This window comes from Ctenopharyngodon idella, chromosome 16 (genome assembly GCF_019924925.1).
Source record: "Ctenopharyngodon idella isolate HZGC_01 chromosome 16, HZGC01, whole genome shotgun sequence".
Taxonomy (NCBI): Eukaryota; Metazoa; Chordata; class Actinopteri; order Cypriniformes; family Xenocyprididae; genus Ctenopharyngodon; species Ctenopharyngodon idella.
The window spans coordinates 28338492-28356347 of record NC_067235.1 but is presented as its reverse complement, the minus strand read 5'-3'; the positions used below and the strand labels follow the sequence as shown (position 1 = coordinate 28356347).

The 17856-nt window shown below is 36.8% G+C and overlaps 1 protein-coding gene across 3 annotated transcripts in view; it reads right to left on the bottom strand.

The window, feature by feature from the left end:
* Positions 1-17856, bottom strand: part of adam22 (ADAM metallopeptidase domain 22) — a 69753-nt gene extending 51897 nt beyond the window's left edge. The window contains exons 1-3 of one of the 3 annotated variants that reach the window (XM_051864662.1): positions 17407-17856; positions 16964-17124; positions 13080-13153 (exon numbers count right to left, since the gene is read on the bottom strand). In XM_051864662.1, the coding sequence (XP_051720622.1) occupies positions 13080-13153; positions 16964-17124; positions 17407-17539 (368 nt within the window). In that variant the 5' untranslated portion in view covers positions 17540-17856. The remainder of the gene's footprint in view (positions 1-13079; positions 13154-16963; positions 17125-17406) is intronic. The other 2 variants (XM_051864660.1, XM_051864659.1) reach the window with 2 other exon arrangements.

Here is a 17856-nt window from a genome sequence, read left to right as displayed (position 1 = left end):
AGAGAGTGATAGAGTGGGATGTCAGAGAAAAGAAACATTGTGATTGATGATAAGAGCTGCCGTTGCACACACACCATCATATACACAAGCACTATCTCAGCCTCCAATTGCTACATTCTCCCACCCAACACCTTCCCTTCCCCACACTCATTTGACAATAGTGGGTGAAAATTAGCTGACAATACATTTTTCTTACTGGCCATGAAACTGCATTTTGCATTTAAATTAAATTAAATAATTTTTCCTTGCATATTTGAGACAAACAGAACTGGACTTTATGTCACTCGCAACATGTACAAGACGAGTCAGTCTCTGTCTCTTTGCTAAAATGCATCTGTCACTGTGATTTTGTTCTTTATATGTTCATTTTGTGGACTTAATGCAATTATTACCAATTTGTCATCACATTAAGTTCAGGATAATAAATATTACTATGTAAAATTTATTATACAAATTTATTTAAAATCCTAAAATGTCTGATAATATACATCAGGCATAATATTACGACCACCTTCCTAATATTGTGTTGGTCCCCCTTTTGCTGCCAAAACAGCCCTGACCCGTCCACTAGACCTCTGAAGGTGTGCTTAGTTAGGTGGTACATGTCAAAGTAACATGGATGGCAGGACCCAAGGTTTCCCAGCAGAACACTGGCCAAAGCATCACACTGTCTAAGCTGGCTTGCCTTCTTCCCATAGTGCATCCTGGTGCCATGTGTTCCCCAGGTAAGCGACACACACGCACCCGGCCATCCACGTGATGTAAAAGAAAACTTGATTCATCAGACCAGGCCACCTTCTTCCATTGCTCTATGGTCTAGTTCTTATGCTCACGTGCCCACTCTTGGTGCTTTCGGTGGTGGACAGGGGTCAGCATGGGCACCCTGACTGGTCTGTGGCTATGCAGCCCCATACACACTGTCATGCGCTGTGTATTCTGACACCTTTCTATCAGAACCAGCATTAACTTCTTGAGCAATTTGAGCTACAGTAGCTCGTCTGTTGGATCTGACCACACGGGCCAGCCTTCGCTCCTCACGTGCATCAATGAGCCTTGGCCGCCAATGACCCTGTCGCCGGTTCACCACCGTTCCTTCCTTGGACAACTTTTGATAGATACTGACCACTGCAGACCAGGAACACCCCACAAGAGCTGCAGTTTTGGAGATGCTCTGACCCAGTCGTCTAGCCATCACAATTTGTCCCTTGTCAAACTCACTCAAATCCTTACACTTGCCCATTTTTCCTGCTTCTAACACATCAACTTTGAGGACAAAATGTTCACTTGCTGCCTAATATATCCCACCCACTAACAGGTGCCGTGATGAAGAGATAATCAGTGTTATTCACTTCACCTGTCAAATTATTCTTGAAATACTTTGTTCTATAATAAGCTTTCTATAATAATATTTATTATATTTATTAAAATATTTAATATTTTTTCCTTATAATATAAAAAAGACAAGAATGACCAAAGAAAATAATAACATCTCAGTCTCCAGTAAAATCAAAAACCTGTCATGTGTCTGTACTAAACCAGATGCAGATGCAGTGGTGGAAAGCTATAGTATATAGTGCTTTGTGAAATGTGAAGGTAAAGGCTGATAACAGATTTCAGCTTTAATTGCTTTGGGATTTGAATAATTTATAAGGAAAACCCCACAATTCCCCATTCCATACCAATCCATCCCTCTTCACACACACCCTGCCCTACAAACATTTTAATATGGCACTGTCACATGACTAGAAAATGGCTCTCATTTCTCATGTAAAGCTTAATGGACTGATCCATTGTACGAGACAGACACATAGAGAGCGAGACATGCTAATTAAAGAGGGAAACCAGAGGAATAAAAAATGAAAGGGTTTACAGAAGAAAGAACAGATTGTGTGTCACGTAGCGCTGTATTATCTGTGTGTGAGGTGAAAAGGTTCTCTTGCAGACATTTGCTCTCTTCCAAAACCAAATGGCCTGCTTACCTGAACTGCATTTTAAGTCATCATGCCATAATTATCCTGCCATCTATGATACCTTTAGCCAAATTTTAAGGTAGCATGTAATGTGTCTTTTGCAAAGAAAGCTATGCCAGGATGCAGGGGTCCCATATGAATAAATTTGCTATTTCAGTGAAAGGCATTATTTTCAGCTTCTTCCTCAGCAAGGAAACATTAAATTGATCAAAATATTTATAATGATATTTATAATGTTACAAAAAAAATGTATTTCAAATAAATGCAGTTGTTTTGAAATTTCTATTCATCAGAGAATCCAGGAAAATCAAGGTTTCCATAATGTTAAGCAGCTCAACTGTTTTCAAAATTGATAATAATAATAAGAAATGTTTCTTGAGCAGCAAATCATCATATTAGAATGATTTCTGAAAATGTACTAAAATAGAAATCAGTTCTTTTTAGTTGTAATAATATTTCACTTATTTTACTGTATGAAATAAATGCAGCCTTGGCAAGTATAAGATACTTCTTTCCAAAACATTAAAGTCGACATGAAAGGGAAGTTGTGATTCTTTTTTTTTTTTTTTTTTTTAAACCTATTGTGACATATATCTGTCACGTTTTGAGTTTTGTTTCCCTGTTCTGTTCATGTATTAGTTTGTTTTTCTTTGGTCACATGTTCTCCTTTGTTCTCAGTTTCCCGCCACTTGTTTGTTGTCATAGTTACTGATTTGATTAGTGTCCTCAGTTCAGGTGTGTCTTATTAATTAGCCTTGTTAACACCTCTGTTTGCCTTGTATATAAGCCCCCAGTTTCAGTCCAGCCTTTGTCCTGTATTGTTTATGTTACTTGGTGTTTGTATTTAGTTTTCCTGGTGATTTTCCCTGTTCAGTTTGCACAAACACTTGAATGCAACTAATAATAGCGTACACTTATTTAGGTTAATGTTAGAGCAAGCGGCCATGTAAAGTTTCTACTTACATGTTTTAAATGATAAGCCATATTTGAGGGCGATGGATGATAGGCTAACGTTTGGATTTCCTGCCTGACATCCAGTAATTAAAAGGACCTGCCGTTAACGATCTGTCCCTCACGGACTGCGTGACTTTGCCACTTCCTGTAGAGTTTTTTTTTCTTCTGCGACTAACTGGCTAATAAAATCTTGGTCAACTAAGCCTCTTCTAGTCAACTAATGTTAAGTCGACTATTAGGGGACAGTCCTAAATAATGCTGACCCCAAACGTGTGAACAGTAGGTTTTATAAAAATATTTGCACACAATAACATATATGCAAGTTCATGTTCTTTTCTTCTGTCTTATACATATGCACATATGCAGTGTCTTTAGAGATTATGGAGTGTGTAAGTCTGGTTCTAGACCCTGGAGACCAGCAGAAGAACATCTCCCCTGAGGTCAGGACACCGTCTAGCACAGCAGACCCCAATCTCTGATCTAATTAGCACTCAAACGCATACCAGTTCACTTTTTATATGGCACACTTAAAACAAGTGTAAATAAATGTTTTGTAGTAGACAGTGTGCTGTTTCCACCATTTAGATTCTATTGAAATTTGAAGACTTGATCTGATTCCTGCTGTGATTTATGTTTGTTTGAGATTATCAAAAGCCCTTTGAGAAAACACAATGCCCATTAGAGACTCATGCATGTTCATATTCACAGACAAAAACAACTACATAAGACAGAAGTGAATACTATATAATGCATCTAGAGTTTAATGAGCTATTAAGACATAAACATCATGTTAAAGTATTGTGTGAGAGCATTTGCGAACGTGTGTGTGTGTTTGGAAAAGCTGAAGTCAGTAGGCCTATTGTAAAGTGTGTGCTGAGCTCTTCAGCTCTTTTGTGCTTTTGCTATCCTTCAGCTCTGCTCGTGTTCCCAAGGAGACAAAACTGCAGCCTCAGCAAACAAGAGACCTGCAAGCATCCAGCCTCACACACACACATTTACAGTACTAACAAATAATCACTACAATTAAATGAAATGTGCTCACAATAGGAAGATTCAGCAAAAAGTAACCATAAAACATAGATGAACTCACGGTCACAGAGAAGGTCTTTGCAATGTAAGATAGATTTGGTGTATTTCAAAGAGAGACCCTTCCCCCCATAACAAGACATATTCTGAGGGGAGCAGGTGCAGTCGTTCTCATTGTTAACGTGTGTGTTTCACCAGCCCCTCCCACTGAGCTTGTTAATATCAAATATGCTCATTATTTACACTGGTTTTCCTTCACAATCAAATAAAAAGATTTCTAGCAGATTAAATATTTTAGCATAAACAGGATTTTTTTTAGGATTCTTTGATGAATAGAAAGTTCAAAAGAACAACATTTATATGAAATAGAAATCTTTTAGTTATCTGTAACAACGTAAATGTCTTTGCTGTCACTTTTAATCAAATGAATGTATCCTTGCTACATAATAAAAGTATTATTTTATTAAAAAATGTTACAATGACCCCAAACATTTGAATGGTAGTATATACAGTCAAATTATTCAGACATTTTTGATATATTTGTACTAGTGGGTGTAAGACACTATAGTTCATTTATGTAAGTGAGGATAGCAAAATAAAGTAAAGTGTGACATTTTATACCCATTGATAAAAATTTGGAACCAAAAATTATTCAGACACTTTGAACTGACCATGTTTTGCTTAAGTGTTATCTGACATAATTAAGACTAATTTTACAGTTTAACTCTAAGATCTTGTCATATTTTATTACCATTTTTTTTAAACTATAGTGAATAAACTGTATTAATGAATGAAATGTTTAAAGTGTCTGAATAAATTTTGATTATACTTAATGCATTTAGGCATGCAGACATGGTCAAGACAATCTGCTGAAGTTCAAACTGAGCATCAGAATGGGGAAGAAAGTTGATTTAAGTGACTTTGAACGTGGCATGGTTGTTGGTGCCAGACGAGCTGGTCTGAGTATTTCAGAAACTGCTGATCTTCTGGGATTTTCACGCACAACCATCTCTAGGGTTTACAGAGAATGGTCCGAAAAAGAGAAAATATACAGTGAGCGGCAGTTCTGTGGGCGAAAATGCCTCGTTGATGCCAGAGGTCAGAGGAGAACAGCCAGACTGGTTCGAGCTGATAGAAAGGCAACAGTAACTCAAATAACTACTCGTTACAACCGATGTCTGCATAAGAGCATTTCTGAACACACAACACATCGAACCTTGGAGGAGATGGACTACAGCAGCAGAAGACCACACTGGGTGCCACTCCTGTCAGTTTAGAATGGGCTCATCAAAATTGGACAATAGAAAACATTTCCTGGTCTAATTAGTCTCGATTTCTGCTGCAACATTCAGATGGTAGGGTCAGAATTTGGAGTAGCATGGATCCATCCTGCCTTGTATCAACAGTTCAGGATAATGTTAGTGGTGTAATGGTGTGGGGGATATTTTCTTGGCACACTTTGGGCCTCTTAGTACTAATTGAGAATTGTTTAAATGCCACAGCCTACCTGAGTATTTTTGCTGATCATGTCCATCCCTTTATGACCAAAGTGTACCCATCTTCTGATGCCTACTTCCAGCAGGATAACGCACCAATATCATAAAGCTCAAATCATCTCAAATTGGTTTCTTGAACATGACAATGAGTTCACTATACTCAAATGTCCTCCACAGTCACCAGATCTCAATCCAATAGACCAGCTTTGGGATGTGGTGGAACGGATCATGGCACAGATTCACATCATGGATGTGTAGTTGACAAATCTGATATTTCCTGTGTTTTTTCCTTTAAATGCAAATGAGCTGCTGCTCCTAAGCAGAGGACAGGGTTTCAATAGCTCGTGTTAGCACATAGTGTTAGCACAGCAGCGCCGATTACCTCATGAAGACTTACTGAAAATGTCAGAAACTGTTCAGCCTTTTATGTTCAAACCGAAGTCAGGCAATGATGGAGAGACTCAAGAAGAAGTGACAACATGTAGAATGCAACAGGACGTTTCTGAATGGTTAGTTGCTTAATTAATGTAGCTGATAAGGGATATCTTAAAGTCATTAATTAGCATATTCTGTCACGATAATCTATAAATCGCTCATGTGGGAACTGTTGTAAGATGCCTACAGAGCCAGAGAATATATGCTGCATGAAGATAGTACAGGCCAGTTTAGTTTAATTACGGTTATAACTTGTCATGTTGGCATCTTGCTTTTATGACATGCTATTGCATTTGTGTTATGTACTGTATTGCAATAACATGGCCTCACCCCCTTTGTTGCATGTTCTCGGGGGCAGGGTTTATGTAAATTTTAGGGTTAGTAATGTCACTAACCCGGGAAGAAGCTCGTCGTAGTCCCTACCAGCTGTTTGTTGTAGTCCTTAAACAGAGAATTCTTTAAAAGAAAATATCTCCCTTTGCTTTGAACTTTGAGCGTTGTAACTTTGCAGATGTTGTTTGTGCTCTAACAGCAACATTACACATTAACTGAAGTTAAAAAAGTGAAATCATAATGAACCACCCCTTTAAATGATCAAATGATACATCTCCACCATTCAGAGAAAGAGAGAAAAGGCGAAAGAGAGATGCACTACATTTTAATAGTACTAATCATCTATGTAAAGAGAGTCTATGTTTATGATGGACAGGTAAAGTAGAACATCTCAAACCTGCTTCTGAAAATGTCTTGCATCACTATATGTGTGAAATATATAAGCAAGAGCCCTTCTGAGACTCTGACGCCAGCTGTTTTTCTCTCAGATCTCTCTCCTCCATCACACACCCACACAGACTCAAGGGTGCATGAAAAATGCTGGTTGGCCAGACTTTCACTCTCTCCATCCAACAACTTATTCACTTTCTCACTCTCTCTGCCTCTTTCTCATGTTCTCGCTATCTTTCCTCTACTACGCAGTTTCCTGAAAAGATGGTAAAATGGAGCTATGAAAATGATACTATATAAAATCAATTTAAATGGCATACACCATAGATCAGGACACTATAGCAAGTGAACCCCAGATGAAGATAATTCAAAGACATTACATCACTGTGGCAGAAGATATTATAAAAAGTGGCTTTATAAGTCAATATATTGTTTGTTTTGTGTATATCTGATTTCTGTTGTAACTATAATTCAGTTTTCAGTGCTTGCCTGTGCATTTATTACATTGTGTCACATTAACATTACAATATTTTAGGGTCCAAGTGCTCCTAAACAAAAATATAAGTGTAGAGCCCTGTCATCAATGTCTATTTTTGTTATATAAAGCAAATTATTTTGACTACAAACTAACCCTACGGTTGGAAAACAAGAACCGGTTCTATTTTAGATAATGTGTAAAAGACTGAGCACCCCAAAATAAAACAAAGAGACATCTCACACATGCACACACACTTCACAAAACCCTCAGGTGCAACTGTCATCTGAAATTAAACCAATGAGTGTGTCTGGAGGTGTGTATTTGGACTCTTTTTATGCATGCTGGACACAGCTGACATGATGATAAATGTAAATGGCAATGCATGAAGTGTGTTCAGCCAAGGTGTGTGTGTGTGTGTATCTCTAAAAGAAACCACTGCGTTTGAACTTGATTTATAATTGCAAGCACAAAATAAATTAAATTCACACAAAGCAACAGTGACATTACTATAAATTGCACAACAAAAGCCATCCACATACAGCTCACTCAACAGGACTCAGACTGATACAGGATAGGTTTGACACACACCAGTGTCTCAGCAGACGTGTCCTGTCACAGATTTGATCTGATGAGACGTCACGTATGTGCTGACAGGGTCAAACAGAAGCTTATAGTAACAGATGTCAGATGACACTGGGATTCTTCTACACAGTGTTTTGCTAAATCAGACCCTGCATGTTGTCTTTGGGTGTTGTTCACAGAAAAATGTTATGATTCGACCAGATTAATGTGAAAAATGAAAATGTAGCCTACATTATAACATTATACACTACTCTTCATAATACAATGAGTCTCACATGAGAGACATTCAAGATTTTTTGCATATTTGCGAGTATGAGAAAGATATGAAAGCATCTTAAATTTAAAATGTGTGTACAGTTGGTAAAATAGATTCAAATCTCTGATTCAACAATTCATTATCATTCATATTAATATCAACTTTTATATATTATTTTATATGTATACAGTATATTCACATATGCACTAATATGTATATTTCTTTTTTCCCACCAAACGTCAGTAAGATTTTTTTTAATGTTTTTGCTCACCACTGGCATTGCATTTATTTGAAATAAAATCTGTTAAAAAAGGTAATATTGTGAAATATTATTACAATTTAAAATAGCTGTTTTCTACGGAGCCCCGGACATGACATGCAGGAAAAAAATAGTAGGCTAAATCATGCGCACGATTTACTAATTCGTTCCCTCGATTTACTAAAATGTGCGCACGATTTACTATTTCGTTCCCTCGATTTATAAATCATGCGGATGATTTATAAATCGAGGGAATGAATTAGTAAATTGTGCGCACGTTTTAGTAAATCGAGGGAACGATTTAATATATCGAGGGAACGATTTAATATATCGAGGGAACGAATTAGTAAATTGTGCACACGATTAAATTTTTTTTCTTGCATGTCATTTGCGGGGCTCCGTAGTTTTCTATGTGAATATATTTTAAAATGTAAATTATTCTTGTGATGCAAAGCTAAATTTTTAGCATCATTACTCCAGTCTTAAGTGTCACATGATCCTTCAGAAATCATTCTAATATGCTGATTTACTGCTCAAGAAACATTTCTTAATATTGTATTAAAGTTGAAAACAGTTGTGCAGCTTAATATTTTTACAGAAAGTTCAAATAAAGTTTTGTAACATTATAAATGTCTTTACTGTCACTTTAGAATAATTTAATACATTTAAATTTGTTTTAAATATCAAATAAACACAAGAGTAAAAAAATGTCAAATCTTTCATTCTTACAAAAAAAAAAAAAAAATGCCATTAAGGTTAATACCATTAAAATGTGAAATAAATCTGAAAATTTAATACATTTAATTCTTAATTGCTTTGGTAAATATATTTTGTTTTAAGGAGGTTTAGATGAGGGTTCTGCACTGTAAAAAAGTAAGTTACCTGGTTGCCTTAAAAATTTAAGTTCATTAAAATTAAAAATTTGAGTTAATACAATGAAGACAATTGGTTTAATCAACAGAAACTCAAAATATTTTGTTTTCTGAACCACATTAATTATCTAAGTTGATTTGACAAAAGAAAAAATGTTCTGATAACAAATCATAAAAATATTTTTTTACAGCGTGGAAAACTATACAAACATTACCATGCATTTATCAGTGATCTGATATAAAATTAATAATTTGTCTGCAGATTTCTGTTTGATTTAAAGGTGAGCTTGTGATTGCTTGTTATCTGTTCAGAGTTGCAGCTGTCTGTTCCCACCCCCCCAGCATCAGCAATATCTGACTGATTTTAATGCTTCCTTTCTGCCACATGGTCCGTCGTCACGACGACACAGCGTGATTGAAAAGCAGAAAACCCATTTGCTTCAACCGCTTTAATCAAACACACTCATTCATTATTCAGAGCGTGTGAGAGGGTGCAGGGGGGCAAGCCAGTGTGTGTATGTGAGTGTGTGTGTGTGGGGGGGGGGGGGGGGGACTACTAGAGTTTGAGCAAGAGCACAATAAAATATACAAGCAAAACAAGACTTTTTGTTGTGAAACATAATACAAATATGTCAATCAGATGTGTTGAGATTGCTAACTAAAGTTGATGAACAATGATCACATAGCAAAGATAAACTTTTAGGAAAGTAGGTCTCAGCTGGAGGCCGGAGAAAAGCCAAATGCACACAAACACACACACAAACAAGTTAAGAAAATCCAAAACCTTTAGAAATTCACAGAGAGAGGTGAGAGAATGAGAATGAAAGAATGAATTGGTTTCCTAGGTGGAAACTGGGAAAGTAATCTGGACGCAGGTCAGTCAGGACGGATCCAACTGCCAGCTCCCCATGGGCGTAGAAGAACAAACTGAACAACACAACACACACTTTTGTGTTTCTCTCTGCTATATACACACACAGCACTATTTCAGAAGGACAGAGGCAATCAAATTCATCCAGTCAGAAACCATTAAAGCAGAACATATACTGTACTGAACAAGACCAGCCACATGCTGACAGAGAGAAAGAGAACATTGACTGATATAATAACCTGTATCAATGGCTCTAATCCAAAACCTAGTGAGCAGCCTACGCAGACATGATTTTAAGGTATCAGAGGTGCGCTCCTGGCGCGACGGCTGTTAAGAAAGGTAGGCAGCACGATTATACTGCCTTCTAAGAAAACTTCTGGCCAAATTCTAAGCTGGCATTGCATGTAGACTTTGTGGAGAATGCAATCCCATAATGCACTACGACCACTTGTGAAAAGACGGAGGATGAAGTTTAAAATATTTTTGTTTACATATTCAATCAATCTAAAATTTGTTTAACCCTTATTTTTGTGTGTGCTGTGTATTTTTAACTTATAGCATTAACTTGGCAATATGCTCTGTGAAGAGCACTACGTGTGACACAAAGGGCCCTATTTTAACGATCTAAGCACATGGTCTAAAGCGCATGGCGCAGGTGCACTTGGGGCGTGTCCGAATCCACTTTTGCTAGTTTAACGACAGAAAAAATGGTCGGCGTGCCAGGCGCATGGTCCAAAAGGGTTGTACCTGGTCTCGTAATGAGTCATGGGTGTGTTTTGGGCGTAACATGCAATAAACCAATCAGAGTCTCATCTTCCATTGTCTTTAAAAGCCAGTTGGGCTTGCACCATGGCGGATTGCTATTTACCTGGCAGAAAGACTGAACGCTTCTCCAGAGAGGAATCCATTTATTTTTAACATTTAAAATGTTTGTATGCTGCTGCGAGTCCCTGTGTGTGTAACAAGAAGAGTGTACGTGTGTTGCGCACCCGCCTATAGGTGCATATTACTAATGCGCCTTTTAAATAACAAAAAAATACTGCGCCATTGACTTTAGACCAGGTTTTTGTTGGTCAGTGGCGCAGTTGTTTTCAGTTGCCTCGAAATAGCAACGCGCCAACAATGCGCCTAAACACACCTCGTTTTCAGACCAGCACACCCATGGGCGAACAGATGGGCTCGAGTGCATTTGCTATTTAAACAACGTGCCGCAGGACATGAAAATGATAACTGCATCAGGCTGAAACTAGCAAAAAACACTTGCGTCACGCCTGGCGTCGCATTGCGCTGGGTGTATGATAGGGCCCAAAGAGTTGCTGCCTATGTAGACAGCTCCAAATTAGTTTGTTTGGTTTTGGAACACACCCCAGCATCTATTTATGCATTTGCAAATTCATCAGTGATAGATTTGGGTGATTGAGGAAGTAGAAACGTGTAGAATAATCTGTCAGGTCTTCACTTAAGCTGCACATAATATAAATGGGAAAGACTGGCCTAAAGGCCTAAATGTCCTTTAATAATAACAGCAGTTTTGCATATCATATTTAACTAAACTGACTCTTTACAGAGGTAGAACCAGTGTTATTTTAGTATCACTGATAAACTACTATAGTTTTTGTTATTATTATGAATTTGATTTTATTTTTATATATTTTCTGTTTTCATTTTAGTTAAGGTTTTAGTCATTTTGTTGTGTTTTTGTCATTTTTATAGTTTTATTCTTATTTTTTTAATGGAATATTGCATTTATTATAAAGGATTTATCGGCGCTTATCTGCTTATAATCTTTAATCAAAATAACTTCCCCTCCCTCTTGCAGCGTCATCTCTTCTCTGATTATGTATTTACTGGCATGAGGGTGGGACAACTTGTCACTCACATGAGATCGACCAATAGCAAACCACAACCATCCAATCAATTCCCAATGGACAAAATCACGCCCTACATTTTTTCTTGTTTGAGAAGCAGTTTTACTCAAATATCCATCACAATAGGGAAGACAAGACCATTGCAGCTTCCATCTCATGCCTACTTTAAACATGTCTATATAGTTTTTATTAAGTTTCAGTTTATTTTAGTTATTTTAGTACTTCAAAGGAAAATGAGAAATGTTGCTTTGGCAACTAGCTAAAATAAAATATGTTTTATATATATATATATATATATATATATATATTTCATTTTCTGTCAATGTTTTTTTATTTTTTATTTCAAGTAATGAAAATGCTTTTTTATTGTTTTAGTTTTAGTTAATGATAATAACCCCGAGCAGAACTACATTAGAATGCCAACAGCACAATACAAACACACTCCATTCACAAAGGGCCTGACAAAAAACACAGAGGGAGTCACATCTTAAAGCCAGATTCACCAAGATGTTTTAGGAGAAACACACAAACACTGAGGGAGAACACTGAAATATTCATAATGCATTATTATAATGAGATCGCATCTGCTGACTCTGACTCTGTCTGGCACCAGTTTAAAGTACAGAGGCAGTTGTGGTTGTAACAGTAAGAGTTAATGGACTGAACTTATATGATTAGGTTATGACTGTGAGTTTTGGTGCAGACTCATAGAAGTTACTTACACAATGAGCATCTGTACAAGACAATAAGAAACTTAAAAGTAAAGCAATTGAAGGTCAGTTTTGTAAATGAGCACTCCACGGTAAAATCAGCCTTAATAAATCACCTTCTAAAGATAAAATACTGATTACAGCACCAGGGTGAATCTAACAAAACCTGTCAAGAACATGCCAGGTCATATTTCAGCCCAAAATTGGCAGAAAGAAATAAGAAATTGTTTTAGGACCAAAAATATTTTTGCAGTGTGACATTTTCATACAAGAACAAGGACCTGTGCAAATAGTGATGTTTATCAGTATTAAGATAACATGTATTATTGGGAATCCTGGCTGAGAAAGAGAGAGACAGCGGCAGATGCCATGATCGATAGAGTGGTCAGGTCTTTCCCATTCCTTCAGCATAAATCAACAGCCATTATGATCATGCAGTCCATCAGCAGCAACATAAAACCCTTTGCAAATAGATCTGATGGACATTAGTCATACCTCACAAACTTTAGTAACATACACACTCCATTTTTCCAGTGCATTTCCAAACAGCTGCATGACACCCTGGAAGCAGATACTCACTGGTTCAGTTCCACGTCTAAAACGAAGGTCTGTCCGAAAGCATCAACCTGGAAGCTAGCCTGAGCCGCGTGGTTCTGTAAAAGAGACAAAACAAGATTAGATGTGGTCTTTTCAAATATATATGGGTGCCACGCATATGCTGAGATCATAAAAAATGCAATATTACAACATATTTTGTGTTTTGGGAGAGAAAGGTAAAATTAGATGCACTAACTGTTTTGTGGGTCCCACTTTATATTAGGTGGCCTTAACTACTATGTACTTACATTAAAAAATAAGTACAATGTACTTACTGTGTTCATATTGTAGTGCAAAACACTTTTGCTGCTATTGAGGTGGGATACGGGTAAGGTTAGGGACAGGTTTGGTTGTATGGGTAGGTTTAAGGGTGGGTTAAAGTGTAAGGGATGGGTCAACGGTGTAATTATAAATGTAATTACAGAAATTAATTTTTTAAAACATAAGTACAATGTAAAAATATGTATGTACAAAATAAGTGCATTGTATCAAATGATTAATTTAAATGTTAGTACATAGTAGTTAAGGCCACCTATAAAGTTTTTTTTTTATTTTATTTTTATTAATTCATTACTTCAGTCTTCAGTGTCACAATTCTTCAGAAATCATTCTAAAATGCTGATTTGCTGCTCAAGAAACATTTTTTTCAGGATTCTTTGACAAATGTTGAAGTGTTGTTCTTTTGAACTTTCTATTCAAAGAATTTGAAATAGAAATCTTTTGTAACACTATAAATGTCTTTACTGTCACTTTTTGATCAATTTAATGCATCCTTGCTGAATAAATGTATATTTTTTATTTTAAAAAATCTCAAGGTGCCACATATAAGCGGATAAAAACTGTGAAATTAGAACATATTTGGTGTTTAGGGAGAGAGAATAAAATTAGATGCACTGTTTTTTTAAATTAATTAATTAATTAATTACTCCAGTCTTCAGTGTCACATGACCCTTAAGAAATCATTCTAATGTGCTGATTTGCTGCTCAAGAAACATTTCTTATTATTATCAGTTGAAAACAGTTGTGCTGCTTAATATTTTTTTTGTGGAAACTGTGATAATTTTTCCAGGATTCTTTGAATAAAACGTTCAAAGGACAAACATTTATTTGAAATAGAAATATTTTGTAATATTATAAATGTCTTTACAGTCCTTTTTTGAGCAATTTAATACATTCTTGCTGAATAAAAGTATTAATCAAGGTGTCACACAAGAGCGGAGACAATAAAAACTGTAAAATTAAAACATATTTGGTGTTTAGGGAGAGAGAATAAAATTAGATGCACCCTTTTTTTTAATTAATTAATTACTCCAGTCTTCAGTGTCACATGACCCTTAAGAAACCATTCTAATGTGCTCATTTGCTGCTCAAGAAACATTTCTTATTATTATCAGTGTTGAAAACAGTTGTGCTGCTTAATATTCTTGTGGAAAGTGATCATTTTTTTCAGGATTCTTTGAATAGAAAGTTCAAAGGAAGAACATTTATTTGAAATAGAAATATTTTGTAATATTATAAATGTCTTTATAGTCACATTTTAAACAATTTAATACATTCTTGCTGAATAAAAGTATTAATTAAGGTGTCACACTAGCTGAGACAATAAAAACTGTAAAATTAGAACACATTTGGTGTTTTGGGAGGGAGAAGTAAAATTAGATGCACTAATTGTTTTTTTTTTAATTCATCACGGGTACACTTTGATGTGCAGGACTGGTGGCTGTGTGTGTGTGTTCGCTGATGGTTAATTCACTGCCTGCTTGGGGCCCATATGGCCAGGGCCGTATAACACCCCCTCAGGGGAAAGAGAAGCTTTTTGGTTGCAGTGCATTGTTCTCGTATCTCGGGAGTGTGTGTGTGTGTGTGTGTGTGTGTGTGTGAGAGAGAGAGAGAGAGAGAGAGAGAGAGAGAAAGGGAGGGCAGAAATAGAATCATATAAGGGAGGTGAGGGGAGTCTAACACCCCCAAGGGAACACACCTCTCCCTAAACCAGCAAAGCAGTTATCAATAAAAATGGAAGGAGAACGAAGGGGTGGAAGAAATACAGAAGGGGGGAGATCCTCTACACTTCACCCATCAGTGACCCTCTGAATTAAGCTACCCTCCCCGAGACACACCCACATACTGCCCCTTGGATGAGTGTGGATTTGTGTGTGTCACGTCTGAACAAAATGCACAATAACACTCTCAACCCTTGTTTCTTTAAAACACAAATCTAATAAAGAGATTTAGAGTGTTTTCTAGAAACTGTGTAAGATGAGAGGGCGGCAGCTTTCTGTCCATTATGACTGTGGCATCATCGATCGCCGTTTCATCATATTATAGCTCCAAAACTGCTTGACTCGATTTTTTTCTGATCTGCATTTTGTGTTAAATAAGGAAGATCTAAAATTAGCAACCTAAAAGATTCTCTGGTTTGTTTTCAGGCATCAATAAATATCTATAAATAAAACTGTCAATCTTCAAAAAGATCTAATTGTAAGCCAAGAGTGGAGCTAAAAACAGACCTGAGCGTAGTTAAATGTATTTATGAGAAAATATATTTCATTGGCACACGCTTCTAATCCAATCTCTAATGTTGTATCATATATAACACCACAATGATTAAATCAATACTATGCACTGGCATGATGAAAAAGCTTTCACTTGAATTATACAGAGCTCAGCTGCACATGTCAGACAAAGGGTTAAGCCCCACACGTGCACACACAGACCGGAGCACAAAACACGGTGGGACACATGTACAGATATTCTAACCGGTCAAAGAGGCTCGTTACAGTAACGAGGCCACGAGCGATTGCGTGCCTGTGCCTCTGAGAATTATTCAGTCAAGTATGAACAACAAAGTACCTGAGTAGTCAGGATGGACAAAAATGGTTAGATATTTTATAGAGGTTTCACAAACATATATATTTTAGTGATTAATCGCAATTAATCGCATCCGAAATTAAAGTTTGTCTTTACATAATATGTGTGTACTGTGTATATTTATGTATGTATAAATACACACACATACATGTATATATTTAAGATATATTTACATGTATATATATATATATATATATATGATTTATATTATATATAAATATTTTATATATAAATATAACATATTTTTTGTTAAATATATACATGCTTGTGTGTGTATTTATATATGCATAATAAATATACACACATAAACTTTTATTTTGGATGCGATTAATCGCGATTAATCTTTGACAGCACTAATGTAGCTTTACTTTCAAACATTGAATACAGCTAATTTATGACTTAATGTGATATCAGTTCATTCAGAGAGTCTTATTCACTATCTTTCAAGCCAGGCAAAGCAAGAACAAAAGAAATGGCATGTCCATAAACCTCTAATAGCATTACACGCTCAACTGAGAAACAAAATACGAAGTACATTTGCCAATTTTATCAACATGGCACAGGTTTTGCGTCCCTGATCCAGTGTTTTGCTGGCAGTAATCAGTTTCTGACAGTTCTGTGCTATATAATAATGTAAAAAAAAAAAAAAAAGAATAATGCAATATTTATTTAAACTGATAATGCTCCAACACAGGAGCTGCTCATTTATTCTTTCTGTTCTTTGTGTTTCCAAAGCTGTGATGCCACGAGATGCCTCAGGAGGCCTGAGCATCAGCATCTTCCAGAGAAATGTGTTGTTTTGGTTCATTAGATCATCCTTAAATGACTGGAATTAACTGCACAGTGCTCTTAGATCACCCAGAGTCAGACTACATGAGTAAAAAAGAAAAACATAAACATAATTTGAAGAGCTGCGCGTCTCCAATGGCAACGGGAGGAGAGAGCATGCCTATGACACACACATATGACATCCTAACATGAGATGAAACAATACACACCTGTTTACTGTCAGAGCTCATTCGGACCCGTGTGTTCAGAACATCATGAGCCGTCTGAGTGTCTCCGTCCATTCGGTACAACAACCGCACTGGCACCGTGTTCTCCCTCCCGAGGTACCTGGCGTCATCACGCCGAGCCCTTGTCTTTACCAAGGCGTCTCCTAGAATAATACAAACACGGTAGTCTGTTTTTAACAATTACATATTTTCCTTCTGAGTTACACGTATGAAACTTGACATTATAGTCTCTTAAATAAGATAAATAATGATAAATCACGCCTCAGGGTCGTATATTTACCGTTAAGTATCTGTTTACATCACCTAAACGGATGCAGTATGATTAAAATACGGCACTAATATGATAAAAATACGACATAATGTTCTTGTTTCGTGATGGAAATATAAATATATAAAATAAATAAATAATAAAAATACACCCTCACCGTAATGAGGCAGGGAGATGCTGGTATGTACCACAGAGCTCAGCACCGCTACAAAGAGACACAGAAAGGAATTCCCGACACGGAGAGGCATCATTCCCGCATCCATTCGGTTCAGAAAATCGCGTTTAATCATATCCCAAATTATTCGAAATACGAGTTATATCCCAAGTTATACGCGATTTTCTGTTTCCCTCAAGAAGGCACACACATCCTCTCGCGCGCTGGTTGCCATTAGTGACGCGCGAGCAGCTACTGCATCGAGACGCTGGTTGAGCGAGCAGCGGTAGGATGACTGGTCGAAGGCGGGTGCGTTCTGGAAAACTAAAATCAGGCCCTTTTTTTCTTCACCGAGCAGAAACCGCCACCTCCTCAGCAAGACATCAATAATGTCCAGCCGCCTCACTGCAGAAACGCCTCATAAATATACATGAGCGAGCTGCACGCGGGATG